Here is a 14,409-nt window from a genome sequence, read left to right on the forward strand (position 1 = left end):
CGATTGCTCAAAATCATTTTCATTCCATCCTTCGGTCTAATATATGGTCTTGCCGTTCTCCTTGTTCCCTTCACTTCCAACACATATATCCTCTTTGTTAACCTTTTCTCACTCATTCTCTCCATATGCCCTAACCATTTCAGCAAATACTCTTCACTAGTCTCAACCACACTTTCCTTATTACCACACCTCTCTCTTACCTTTTCATTACTTACTTGATCCAACTACCTCTTATTGCATACTGTCTTCTAACACTTCGTTTCCAACAAATCCACTCTCCTCAGCATAGCGTTATCTATAACCAATGCCTCACATCCATATAATATTGCTGAGTCTAACATACCTTAATCCATACACATTTTTGCTTTATATAATTATCTGCTCTTTCCACACATTCTTCAGCATTTCTTGACCCTTTGCTCCCTACCCCACCCTATGACTCACTTCCACTTTCATGGTTCCAATTGCTGCCATGTCCATTCCCAGTTATGTGAAACACTTCCCTTCCTCTAATTTTTCTCCATTCAAACTCACACCCCAACTAACCTGTCCTTCAAACTTGTGAAAGTTTGGGCTCATAACTTTTGACTTCTTTTATGAATATCTTAAAACCTATAACCCTCATATAAAATACTGTATATATCTCATTGTAACAGATTGGAGGCCACAGCAACCCTTAATGAAGAAATAAGTGACTTAGTTATTTTGGCAGATTATATACAGAGGAGGAAGGCCTGTAGGGATGCTTCTCACTGAACTCAAACTTGTGACCACACAAACCAAAATATAAAGAAAACAATCTACACCAATGTTTACCATAATATAACTTTATCTCACACTCAACCTCACCACACAGGTAATGTTAAGCGAGTTATCTTGGACAATGCTTATCCTAGCCTCAATTTCAACCTCACCACACAGTTTAATGTGTAAAGGGAGCAATCCAAGCCAACGCTCAACCTAACCCAATCTCAACTCACCTCATCTTCACCCTCACCACACAGGCTAACATGTCAAGGGAGCAATCCAGGCCAATGCTCACCCATGAAGTATGTCACACAGGGCATCTCCTAAGAAAAAGATTACTGATACGAAAGTCTGGTATCTACTAAGAAACACTTTCACTAGGTCTTCTACAGACATGAATGCTTCTTACATGGCCAGTGGCAAAAGACATATCAGAACACACTTTTGGATAACGGTGAAAAGAAGCAAATGGTATCCTTCTCTGATTTCCTATTAGTTCTCTTTACTGTTAACAAAGTTTAGTCAAATATCAACTGCCTATTCTATTTCAAATACATATTCAACCTAACATAACTCCATACAATATGCATTTAGCAGGAAAATCAGAAGAGTGATTTCATAAAGTATGAAGAGGCTTCTCACTGTTTCATACAGTCGTGTTTATTCCGCTGCTAACTGTTTCTTGTTGCAACTCCCGAAGTGGAAAAGTGGGCCATATCTACACTAGTCTCATTTTTGTTAGTCTTTAGCATCTAGAAATGCTTAGTTCACACTATGGTTATCCATGGACAATTCTGAAGTCTGCATTATCAAGTAGAACTTTTATAATTTCTGTCGGTAAATTCAATTCTACAGTTGTTGGCAAAGAACCTCACTCTAAGATGATAATGAGGAGCTGCTTCCTTCCACTGACCACTTGATGATTCTGTTAGTCTAGCCTCGAGCTAATTAAACCATATGTATAGGGTTGGTTCCCAGTCTAATCATATAATACAATTAAAGTTTCAGGTTGGATCTACTGTAACAATGCTTTATTAGTCTGATGACCCATAGCAATTAAAGCTGAATCCTTTAGAAAATTAACTTTGTTATCAACAGAACATGGGCTATATAACACTGTAAAAATTCTACAAGAATCTTAAAACACAAATGATAACACTAGTACAACAAAGGTTATGGGATCTGAAAATCTTCAGAAAATCTAATAAATTTCAACTTAATAAGCTTGAGACACAAAAATACTTGTGATACTTAAACAACTTATAAGCCTCAGAAAGTTTGCAGTCCCTCTTGAATGCAATCCTTGGTAAGCCTGAAAACTTATACAGTTTGTGAAAGTAATTAAACCTGTGGATTTCTTCCATATTTGTTTTAGAGATTTCCCTAAAATCCTTAAAAAGTCAGGATAAAAATGATCAGTCAAAATTAATTGGGAATAACCTGTGTAAATCATTCTCCTTCATTATGAACAATTAATACCATAATATATTTCCACTCTTTTTCAATAACAAAGATCTGCGTCACCAAGGCTGACATGCTGTTGGTTAACAGATTCATCTAACTGAAGGGCTGGCTGTTTTGTTGTCTATAAATACATGTGCTAGTCTGGGGGCTACTATCATTTCTATGCTGGCTAATGTGTGGCCTGACAGATAATTTCAACTCATGACTAGTAAGTGCTCCGTGGTGTTTAGGTACGAAGGTTTGACAAAGTAATTTTGTCTCCCATTTTATCATCTATAATAATACCTATATAAGTCATACATGTGTATCCACTACAGATGCTGCCTGACTTATGACCTACATGACTTACGACCATTCAAACATATGGCTGGAAACAATTGAAAAATATACGTAAATATAAAAATTACACTTGGTTGTATGTCCGACAGTGCTAATGGCTGTATGTGTACGAGAGTGACTGTCAGATGATATCCCAGCATTGTGTACATCACATCATCTCTCAGTTCTCGCTCTCAGTTACTGTTTTCAGTTAGTGCATGTTATTCAAGTGAATCTCATGAATTTTCATGCTGAATCAAACCATTTTTGTATCAAACCCCAAAGAAGATGACCAGTAAGAGGAAAAACCCATCACATGTTGACAGATCTGGCAAGAAGCCATGGAAGGTGCTCAATTTGGTATTGAAAATAACGGAAATCACCTGATATGATGGAAAAAAGTTAATGTGATTGCACATGATCTACAGTTGTCCAATTCAATGGTCCCCACAACTTTAAAGGACAAAGAAAAAATATGTGAAGTAATGAAAGGTTCGTCAAATATGGAGTCTATGATAATAGAAAAGCAATGACAAGGGCCCATCCACGAAATGGAAAAGCTGTTAATGCTGAGAATAGAAGATCAAATTCAAAAATGTGTATCACTAAGCTTACTAACAATTCAGGTGAAGGCTAGAAGTCTTCTTTGAGACCTTGAAGGAGTGAGCAGGAAAGGATTACATTGAGAACTTCACAGCAAGTCATGGTTGGTTTACTGATCTAAAAGAAGATATAGCTTGCACGACGTTCATGTCACAGGTGAAGCAGCAAGTGTTGATGAAGATGTTGAAAAGTTCATTAAAAGTTTGGACAAATCAATATGTCAACTAAAAGGCAGGAAGAAACTATAGAATCACATAATAAAGCTGATTAATGAAAAAAAAACGAGATGATCATGAGAGAAATTGAGTAGAATAAAAGAATACTACATAGATATACGAATTCTACAAGCCACGCTAACAAATGTCTGACTTACGTCCATTTCGAGATATGACTGGTCAGTCATAATGGAACTTGGACGTATGTCGGGAGCATCTGTATTTGCTGTCATGTACAACAAGTAAATCAAATATCCTGTGCTTGATTATAAGATATTCCAATTTTTGAACACCGCCTATCTCCAATCTTTGTACTTTCTTACTGGAAACAAATCATGCAAACTTTATTTTGGTATCAATTAAGGTATTCCCATACTTCATCTCTATGTTCATATAAGAAACTCATCCAAATATAAAAAAATCAAATTCTTACCTTCGACCCAAGAAGGGTAGTCTGAGCTGTGGAAATCTTAGCTGCCAGAATAGAGCAGATTGCAACAGCCATTCTGTCCGTGGAGGGATCATTGAAAGTGAGTAGACAATCTAAAACTAGTTGGGCACACCAGTACTTATCAAATGACACTTCATGAAGTATTCGATCACAGCATAAGGTCAGCAGCCCATTCTTTTGAAGCTGTAAAAAGTGAAAACATTGTAATATGAAATTTAGGAAGACAAAAGATAAATATTCTAAATACAAGATATGGTTCTTGCCTACAAATTCAGATGAAACTTTGAAGACAAAAACAATTACTCTAAAATTCACAATAAGCTACTTAAAGTTCCTAAGTAAATGATCTTAGAATAATGATCCATAGCAGAGGAAGTCACATTATAAACTGTTATAAAAAACAGCAGAACCAGATACACATATTAACAAAGACAGGCAGCACTGTCTACCTAGCTGCAGCACTGCAATAGCATGTGACATACATTCAAGGTAAAATTCTGTAAACCACACCTTCCTTTATTTCTCTACTTTCTAATCAAAACAGACCTTCCATAGACTAACTGCAAGAAATGCTACAATAAAACCTGCATAATTTGTAAGGAATAATTCACCTAGAATGCTAAGTGCCAAATCTCTTTTGTGCATGTGTGCATATTCTCACATGCAAACACAAACACACAACAACCCTCAAGGGGAACATTCATGTCTGTAGCACTCCTGAGTTGACAGAGGTCAACTATGACCTGTGCTATCCATCCCTTGGCTGGATAGTTGGATTATGTTTCATTGGACCTCTGCCTTCACACAAGATTGTCAAATTCCAAAGGATTACAGTGAGAGAGATAAAGATAACTTTACAGAAAAAACAGTCAAGTAAATCAAAGATGTGTAAATCAATGTAAATTGTGAAGATTAAGGGGTTTCCTTCCTAGCATTTCTTCTCCAACCGAAGATCTTCATTTGAAAGGTCTTTCTTAGGCAATTCTAGCAACTCCTCCATATCATCCTCCTCAGCTTCATCAAAGCTGACTTTTCAAGCAACTCCTCCACATCACCTTCCTTAACCTCATCAGAGCTGACTTTTTTTGCCATTTCCACACAGTGTATGCATTCTTGGTACACGGGTCCTGATTTCAAAGCCCCAGAATCCATGAACAAACAGAGGGCAAACATTAGTGATTTTCTTACAGCCTTCACCAATGATCATGAAGGCATCCCTAATGGTGAGAGACTTCCAGAATTGCTTCACAGTCATCAGGTCATTCTCTGTAACTTTCACAAGTTTTACAAATGTTCTTAATAAATAGTAGGCCTTAAAAGTAGATATCACCCTCTGGTCCACTTGCTGGACTAGAGATGTACTGCTGGGCAGAGGAAAAACTAAACTGATGTTCTCACTGTCCTGTACTGAAGATGGATGGTAGGGGTACTATCAGTAAGAGAAGGAATCTAGAAACTTTAATTCATTTTGCAAAGTACTCCTTCAGCTCTACATGATGCTTTGGAGCAAAATAATCACACACAACTTTGACTGTTATCCATCCCTTTAGATAAGAATAATAACAGATAAGCCAAAATTGCTCCATGCATCTCTTAAGTATCCTGGGATTTTCCAAACTGTAGGCTATTAAGGGTTTAAGCATGCAATCACCTCTGGCATTTGCATCTCCACTATGTCTTGCCCCATCCATCATCACCACTTCCTACATAATTTTTCTACTTTTTCCTTCCAAATGATGGTAAGAACAGCCTTTGTATTCCATAATCTGTTTCTTCTGATATTCATGAAACATCAAACACGCTAATTTTTTGCCTTAACTTTCTGTGCTTTTTGGCCAATTAATGCACATGGAAGCCCTGATGTCTCTCTCATACCAAAATTTGCATGGGAAGGGTTAAGGCAGCAAAACTAATATAAAGAAAACATGAAAAATATTTTGATGAATACATGGGGGTCTTCCTAAATGCTTTGTAAGGGAAGAAATAATAGCAAGTATGGGTAAAGAAATGTTCTTCCCACCTACAACAATGGCATATCTAACTGCACTTGATTATGATGTTATGCAAAGATGATAGAATACTGAATCAGCTTTATGTCTTTGATGCCAAGGAAACATTGAAGAGTACTATATACAGATGCTCCTCGACTTATAATGAGGTTACGTTCCAAGAAACCTATCGTAAGTTGAAAACACACTTAATACATTTAACACTGTACATCTCATCTGCCGAACATCATAGCTTAGTCTAGCATACCTTAAACATTCTCAGAACACTTACATTAGCCTACAGTTGGATAAAATCATCTAACACAAAGTCAATTATATAATAAAGTGTTGAATATCTCACCACTGTAAAGACAAAAAAATTGTAAGTCGAAACATCATAAGTCAGGGGTCATCTGTACTTAAAAAACAAGAGTTAACCGACAGTCCAAAAGGTTAAGCCCCTGTACTAAGGTCCTTTTTGGTTATGCCTTGGATAGATAAACTGACAAATGAATGCAGAGACAGGTTAAAATCAAGTATACTTGGTCACTTAACTAAATACAATGACTGATTAATCAAACTTTTCACTACTCCCTTACCATTTGATGGGACTTACGCATTTTAATTCAAACTGTTTTACTTTCCATCATTCAATTACTTTAATTTTAATGCTGAACATTTCCTCATTCTTACAAGGGATGTTTCACAATTATATTTACTGTTGAAGCTTCACATTTTTACTGTCTTTAATCCCCCATTCAATTACATTTATCTTATGGCAAGAAGTTATCATATAATCATCCTGTATCTCTTCACCGTCTTATTACCTTCTTTCAAGATAAAAATCACCTCAAACTTTAAAAGCTAAATTCACACCCTCAATCCTAGAATTTTGAGCCTTTTCTATCAATCAGCTGGTATTATCATGTTTTTTTTCAACATTTGAAAATTTGCTATACATCTTGATTACAATAAAATCTGTACTTTACTGCAAAACAATCTTCATTAAAAATATAAACCGACAAGGTGACGAACCTGGGCATGAGTGGGGAAGTTACTCATGGCAGTAAGAGTAGTATGGACAACATCTCTGAGTATGTGTGGATGGATTTGCTCCCCTACTTGTCCCTTTGTTAGGTTGTACAAGCAAGCTGTGCCAGCCAGCTGAATTGAGCTCAGACTGCTGTGGGTGTTCATTACAGGAAGTATCAGCTGTAAAATTGTTATAAGTTAACTGCAGAACATGAATGTTCATAAAAGACAGGGTCTTGATAACATACATAATCTTCTTATCCACATAATATAATAATAGTAAGCTAGTCACAGACTACCATTAAATCATTGAAACAAATATTCTTTAGGTATTTCCTGAAGAATTCTTTAAGCTGGTTTGATTTAACATTTACATCCAAAAGTCTCTCTTTTTACATCCCTATCAATTAATATGTACTCTAATAATGCCCGTTCACCATCTCTCCTACTCTGTGAATGTAAATAAAAGCAAAGTTATTAGGTTCAGCAGAGATGAGGGACAAGTTGGTTGAGATGTAGGTTTGAATGGAGAAAAACTGGGAGTATACATGACTGTGAATGAAACCAAGGTAGTGGAAGCGAGTCATAGGGTGGGGGAGGGTGTGAAGGTTCTGGGAGCACTGAAGAATCTGTAGAAAGACTAAACGTTATCTGGGAGGGAAGAATGTTTATGTTTCAAGGAGTAGTAGTCTAAACAAAATTATAGGGATGTAAGGCATGGTCTATGGATAGGGTTGTGCGGAGGAGAGTGGATGTGATGGAAATTAAATTTTTGAGGAAAATATGCCGTGTGAGGTGGTTTGTTCAAGTAAGTAATGACAGGGTAAGAGAAATGTGTGGTAATGAGTGTGGTTGAGAGAGCAGAAGAGGTGTGTTGAAATGTTTGGACATATCGAGAGAATGAATGAGGAAAATTGCCCAACCCACCCCCATACACATGTATATACATACACATCCCCACACGCAAATATACATACCCATACATCTCAATGTACACATATATATACACACACAGACATATACATATATACACATGCACACAATTCACACTGTCTGCCTTTATTCATTCCCATCGCCACACATGGAATAACATCCCCCTCCCCCCCACGTGTGTGAGGTAGCGCTAGGAAAAGACAACAAAGGCCCCATTCGTTCACACTCAGTCTCCAGCTGTCATGCAATAATGCCCGAAACCACAGCTCCCTTTCCACATCCAGGCCCCACAGAACTTGGTTTACCCCAGACGCTTCACAGGCCCTGATTCAATCCACTGACAGCACGTCGACCCCAGTATACCACATCGTTCCAATTCACTCTATTCCTTGCACACCTTTCATCCTCCTGCATATATATATATACATATACATACCAACACATACATAGTGTACATATACATATACAGACATTACATACATACACATGCACATATTCATACTTGCTTGCCTTCATCCACTCCTGCTGCTACCCCGCCCAACAGGAAAACAGCATCACTATCCCCTACTTCTGTGAGGCAGCGCCAGAAAAACAGACAAAATAGGCCACATTCGTTCACACTCAGTCTCTAGCTGTCATGCGTAATGCACCAAAACCACATACCTACAAATGAAAAATCAAAATACATTGAAAATAATGCGATTTAGCATCTGTTCTTTATAATACCCTGGAAATAAGTCTACGGTATGTATGACTGAAGTGAAGAAATGTATGCACGATCTATGCGTATATGCAAATGGAAGTAAAAATACAAGAATGAAATAAGAAAACCTGTTATATCTGGCAGTAAATGGTTCTTACATACTTCAGTGAGTAAATACTTTAGTTCTAATGCTTTCAGGTACAGCAAATACTTTGGACACTTAAGAATTAACTTTAATTAAATCCATTATCTTACCAGAAATTTCTTATACTCTTATCTCTCTCTCTCTCTCTCTCTTAAATATACCTCTCCCCGATATTCATTCAATGTCTGTGCTGTGGTTGTAACTCTTTCATATGCTTGCCATTGAAAAAAAATAAGAGGTAGTCTTTCTATGTTCCATTCCATTTGACCTTACCAATCATTCTCAATTAACTGTAAACATGATTGTCAATTCAAGGCCCCTGAATGTTTACAATACAGTATTAATCATCAAAAATCAAGTAAACTCTAGATATGCCATTACGATTTAATTACTAACTTTGATCACATCTGGTCTGGGTGCCTCAAAGTGGGTAGTTAACATAAAAATTTTGTATAATATTTTGGGAACATATTCCATTCTTGTTGGGTATCTTCTTAGTGCTTCCACTAGCTGATCTGCACGGGCAACACCTGTTACCTGCAGAAAAAATAATACATAGTTTTTAATCAATAAAAACAATGAGAAATAGTTCTCCCAAATACATACTACAAAATTGCACCTTTCAGGTTCACACTTTCTGGACAAATACAAATGAGTTACAAAATACCAACCGCCCAGAAAAAACAACACTAATATTGTCTTTTTATGAAAAATATTTTCAATAAACATTTCTTTTTACAGTGATCAACATAGCAAAGGAAAAAAATGCCCAGATCATGACAGAGAAAACAGAGTACATATAACCCTTTTATAAACCATCACAGCGCAGGACGAGCTAGGGCTCTACAACTATTCTCAACCACACCCCAGATGACCCAACTCTCTAACTCCACATGACTCTCCTTGGTGCAGAGACCTAAGGCATACTCCCCTCCTGCTGACCAGAGGCTGACTCCTGCCGCCCACTATAACACATATGAACATCGAGAGAACATGGTTCCCAGAGGAAGATACCGTATTACCTATGCAACTGCCCTCATCAAAATAATTCAAGATGTGATCTATTCTAGTGTGGGTTTCTTTCAACCTCCAAGTGGCCAAGGCAACCAGGGTTTGTATCCCTCTGTTGGTGTTTATATATTTGTCTGTCCATCGACATATTTGTCACACCAACAGAGCCATGTGACACTAAAGTTCATTCTACCCTCACCAAAATGAGCTTGAGACACATGCAAAAACAATTCCATGTCTACCTCCATGAAGAACATTTTATAAATGAAAATTCAATTATAAAAATACATTCTACATCATTTTCCGATGCCATGATTCACTTTAAATCTTATTACTCTGATTGAAAAGAAAAAGAAAATATCACCATTAGGCTGCTACTGGCCAGTTCTAAGGGTGGGTTAAGTAGCAACAGTTTCTGATCTGGCAACTATAAAATCAGCTGAAGTACCATCATAAACAGATAAGCAGTAAGATAAAGGAAGGGAATGGAACTACAATCAATGTAAATAACAGTACATGTTATACCATTATTTTGAAGATCTAAAATGGTACAAGGGAAATAATTAAGGTTTGCTATTGATATACCCAAGAAAAAGGAACCATACATGTCAGTGAGCTAGGATTTTACTCTATCAAAACTCAACTTCCTAAAAGCAAGGCACAGCTTACAGGTAACAGATAATCTAGTATACAGTAGGCTAAACTAGGCTAGGGACATCAGGGTAATACTGCTTGCTGTACTAAAAGCATGACAGCTCTCAGATGACTGATACTCTAGAATAGTAGATGGTACCATCAGACAATACATAACAGGGATGATTATTGAGGGTAAGACATGTATAATAACACTTTCAATTTATAATCCTCCACTGAACTGAAACACTGAGGATATATGTATTTGAAGAATAATAAGGGATCAATAAGAGTAGTGAAAGATGCAACAAGACATTCCCTCTTCACAGATAAGGTAGTAATGATAATGAGGATTTCAATTACAGCTTGTGAAAAAGGAAAACTGTCTGTTGACATATATAAGAACCACAATGAAGAACATGTTCAAGGTCATGTACTACATATATATGTATATACAGTACACCATTGATTTAATACCCGATATAACAGATTTCAGATTTAAAAGACAAATAATAATACAGTACATTTTTTTTTTTTTTTTTTTTTTTTTTTTTATACTTTGTCGCTGTCTCCCGCGTTTGCGAGGTAGCGCAAGGAAACAGACGAAAGAAATGGCCCAACCCCCCCCCATACACATGTACATACACACGTCCACACACGCAAAATATACATACCTACACAGCTTTCCATGGTTTACCCCAGACGCTTCACATGCCTTGATTCAATCCACTGACAGCACGTCAACCCCTGTATACCACATCGATCCAATTCACTCTATTCCTTGCCCTCCTTTCACCCTCCTGCATGTTCAGGCCCCGATCACACAAAATCTTTTTCACTCCATCTTTCCACCTCCAATTTGGTCTCCCTCTTCTCCTCGTTCCCTCCACCTCCGACACATATATCCTCTTGGTCAATCTTTCCTCACTCATTCTCTCCATGTGACCAAACCATTTCAAAACACCCTCTTCTGCTCTCTCAACCACGCTCTTTTTATTTCCACACATCTCTCTTACCCTTACGTTACTTACTCGATCAAACCACCTCACACCACACATTGTCCTCAAACATCTCATTTCCAGCACATCCATCCTCCTGCGCACAACTCTATCCATAGCCCACGCCTCGCAACCATACAACATTGTTGGAACCACTATTCCTTCAAACATACCCATTTTTGCTTTCCGAGATAATGTTCTCGACTTCCACACATTTTTCAAGGCTCCCAAAATTTTCGCCCCCTCCCCCACCCTATGATCCACTTCCGCTTCCATGGTTCCATCCGCTGACAGATCCACTCCCAGATATCTAAAACACTTCACTTCCTCCAGTTTTTCTCCATTCAAACTCACCTCCCAATTGACTTGACCCTCAACCCTACTGTACCTAATAACTTTGCTCTTATTCACATTTACTCTTAACTTTCTTCTTCCACACACTTTACCAAACTCAGTCACCAGCTTCTGCAGTTTCTCACATGAATCAGCCACCAGCGCTGTATCATCAGCGAACAACAACTGACTCACTTCCCAATCTCTCTCATCCCCAACAGACTTCATACTTGCCCCTCTTTCCAGGACTCTTGCATTTACCTCCCTAACAACCCCATCCATAAACAAATTAAACAACCATGGAGACATCACACACCCCTGCCGCAAACCTACATTCACTGAGAACCAATCACTTTCCTCTCTTCCTACACGTACACATGCCTTACATCCTCGATAAAAACTTTTCACTGCTTCTAACAACTTGCCTCCCACACCATATATTCTTAATACCTTCCACAGAGCATCTCTATCAACTCTATCATATGCCTTCTCCAGATCCATAAATGCTACATACAAATCCATTTGCTTTTCTAAGTATTTCTCACATACATTCTTCAAAGCAAACACCTGATCCACAAAAAATGAAAAAAATAAAATCTCAAATGCCGCACCATGCTTATTTAATATCGCACCTGTTTTTGGTTGCGGGGGTAGACTTGCTTCATTTCGGTCTGAGTCTGCCTCAAGCTATCGTGCGGTCAGGTTGTATACAGAGTGTTTCCGTTATTTCAGAATTGTGACTTTATCTATGAAATAATTTGCAATCCTTGCAATTCAAAATGGCATCAAGTGATTGCATGAGGTGTAATGAAAGCAGGTAGTCCATCCTCACTTTATCATAAAGAAGTATCCTTTTGCAGGACAGGGTTGGCATCACGTCTTTCTCAGTCGGACTCCTGCCTCCAACTGCCTGGCGAGCGTTCCCATGATGCCACACATTAAAACCTAAATCCCCTCATGAGATTTTGGTAACTAATTGACATTATGTACAAAACAACAACTAAAAACAAACGAAAAAATTTGACAGAGCACAAGGCAAATATACACACAAATCACTGCTCAGCAACAATACACTTTCTTTGACATGCAAGCAGAACAAAACTGACAAATTAGTGTGTTTACTCTTCACAAGAGCTACCACAAACATAATCTTTTAAGTGTGCAGGGCAGGTGTCTCATATGGTAAGGGTGCTGCCGCCTAAAGCTGGGTGTCACCACAAATGGGGGCAAAGCTGCTGCTGTTGGGTACTCCCCTTGACCCACGGGTGTCGTGGGGATTGGCAAAACTGGAGGGTGAAGGAGACATCGGCTTCACTGAGTACTGTCTATGCAGCTTCGCCTCCACTACCATGTCTGACCATCCGCACCTTCAAAGCGATGTCCTGCATGCAGACATGGATGCCTACAGACAGCTGGGGCAGTGTAGCAGCATCACTCGCTGGGGTGCCCTGCACACGAGCCTGGCTCTCTGCTATGGCCCACAGAGCAGCTCTCCATTGCTAGTTTATCAGATAATGCTGCCAGGGTGCTGGGACACCATCCCACAACTGTCTTCCTACTGCCAGCTGTGAGAGTGACTTATCCCCCTCTCTTAGTGGGGTGTTGAGATACTGAAGCATAGTCAAGAATGGCTTTGTTGTGCAGGCTGCCTCCAACACCCATGCTGCTCCTGACTACCCATTTGGCTGCCTTTACTGCTGCCTTGACGCTTCCATTGGGGGAAGTGGGCTGAGGGGATGCAGGCCATGATTCCCCATTTTTTTGTAGAAAGCTTTCATCTCCTTGCTGTCCAGATTGGTTCCACCATCCAAGGTGATTTCCTTGGGTGCACCCCATCTCCTGAACGTGAGCAGCCTTGCGATAACTTGGAATTTTCTTGCATACGTTCGAATCCTACTCTGCCCCATGTAAGAGGTGCAATGAAAGTAGATAGTCCATCCTCACTTTAGTGTAAAGAAGTATTCTTTCACAAGAGAAGAGTGGCATCACCTTTATCTCAGTCTGACTCCAGCCTCCAACTGCCTAGTGAGTGTTCCCATGCTCCCAGGTGTTTCCCATCCAACTATTGGACACACACACTAAACCCTAAAGTGAGAGACGAGTTCAAAGAAAGCATGTGAACTTAAATGTGGAACAGAAATAGGTTGCATTCAAATTAGCAAACTTTTGGCATTAACAGACACCCCTTCCCCCTATCAGTCGGTTAAATTCAGGATTTACTGGATCAGAACAAAACTAGATAGTGCCTGACAAGTCTAGCCACAGCATCTAAAACAGCACAAAAATCTGACTGTGAAGGTACAGAAATGAGCAACTAAGGTAGTACCCAAGTTAAGAGAAAAGAGATACAATGAGAGGCTGTAGGTTAAAAAACTGTCCACCATGGAGGATAGGAGAGAGCTTAAGCATCTAATAAGAGACTTGTTTCTAAATCAGTTAGACGCTATTGATAAGGAACAATTCATGAGATACAGCACCAGAGTAACCATATGCCATAACAAAAAGCTGGGCAAAAAACAAGTTAGAATGGATTTTAAGATGTTGGATGACTGGAATACACTAACCAATGAGACAGTGACTGCTGGGAGTTTGCATAGGTTTAAAAGAAGAGCTGATGGCACAGAAGTTTAGGAGGAGCAGCCTTATGAGTGTAGAACTCTCTCCCCATATTGTTCAAAAATGTAATTACAAATACATGATAACAGTACGTTAACCCAAGCTGAAGAGCTAAGTGGCCTAAAACAAAATGTAGCTTACCAGCACTGTATTAAATGTTAAATATTTTTCATGTGTTAGTAGTTGTAACTTCATCACGCATGAATTTCAACTCAAATC

The 14,409-nt window shown here is 38.6% G+C and overlaps 1 protein-coding gene across 6 annotated transcripts in view; it reads right to left on the reverse strand.

The window, feature by feature from the left end:
• The window catches only part of LOC139750787 (protein zyg-11 homolog B-like), a 97,145-nt gene that overhangs the window by 25,794 nt on the left and 56,942 nt on the right, over nucleotides 1-14,409 (reverse strand). For all 6 annotated transcript variants that reach the window (XM_071665530.1, XM_071665529.1, XM_071665527.1 and 3 more), the window contains 3 exons: nucleotides 8,996-9,136; nucleotides 6,822-6,998; nucleotides 3,781-3,981 (listed from right to left, as the gene is read on the reverse strand). In XM_071665530.1, the coding sequence (XP_071521631.1) occupies nucleotides 3,781-3,981; nucleotides 6,822-6,998; nucleotides 8,996-9,136 (519 nt within the window). The remainder of the gene's footprint in view (nucleotides 1-3,780; nucleotides 3,982-6,821; nucleotides 6,999-8,995; nucleotides 9,137-14,409) is intronic.

Source organism: Panulirus ornatus, chromosome 10, assembly GCF_036320965.1.
Source record: "Panulirus ornatus isolate Po-2019 chromosome 10, ASM3632096v1, whole genome shotgun sequence".
Taxonomy (NCBI): Eukaryota; Metazoa; Arthropoda; class Malacostraca; order Decapoda; family Palinuridae; genus Panulirus; species Panulirus ornatus.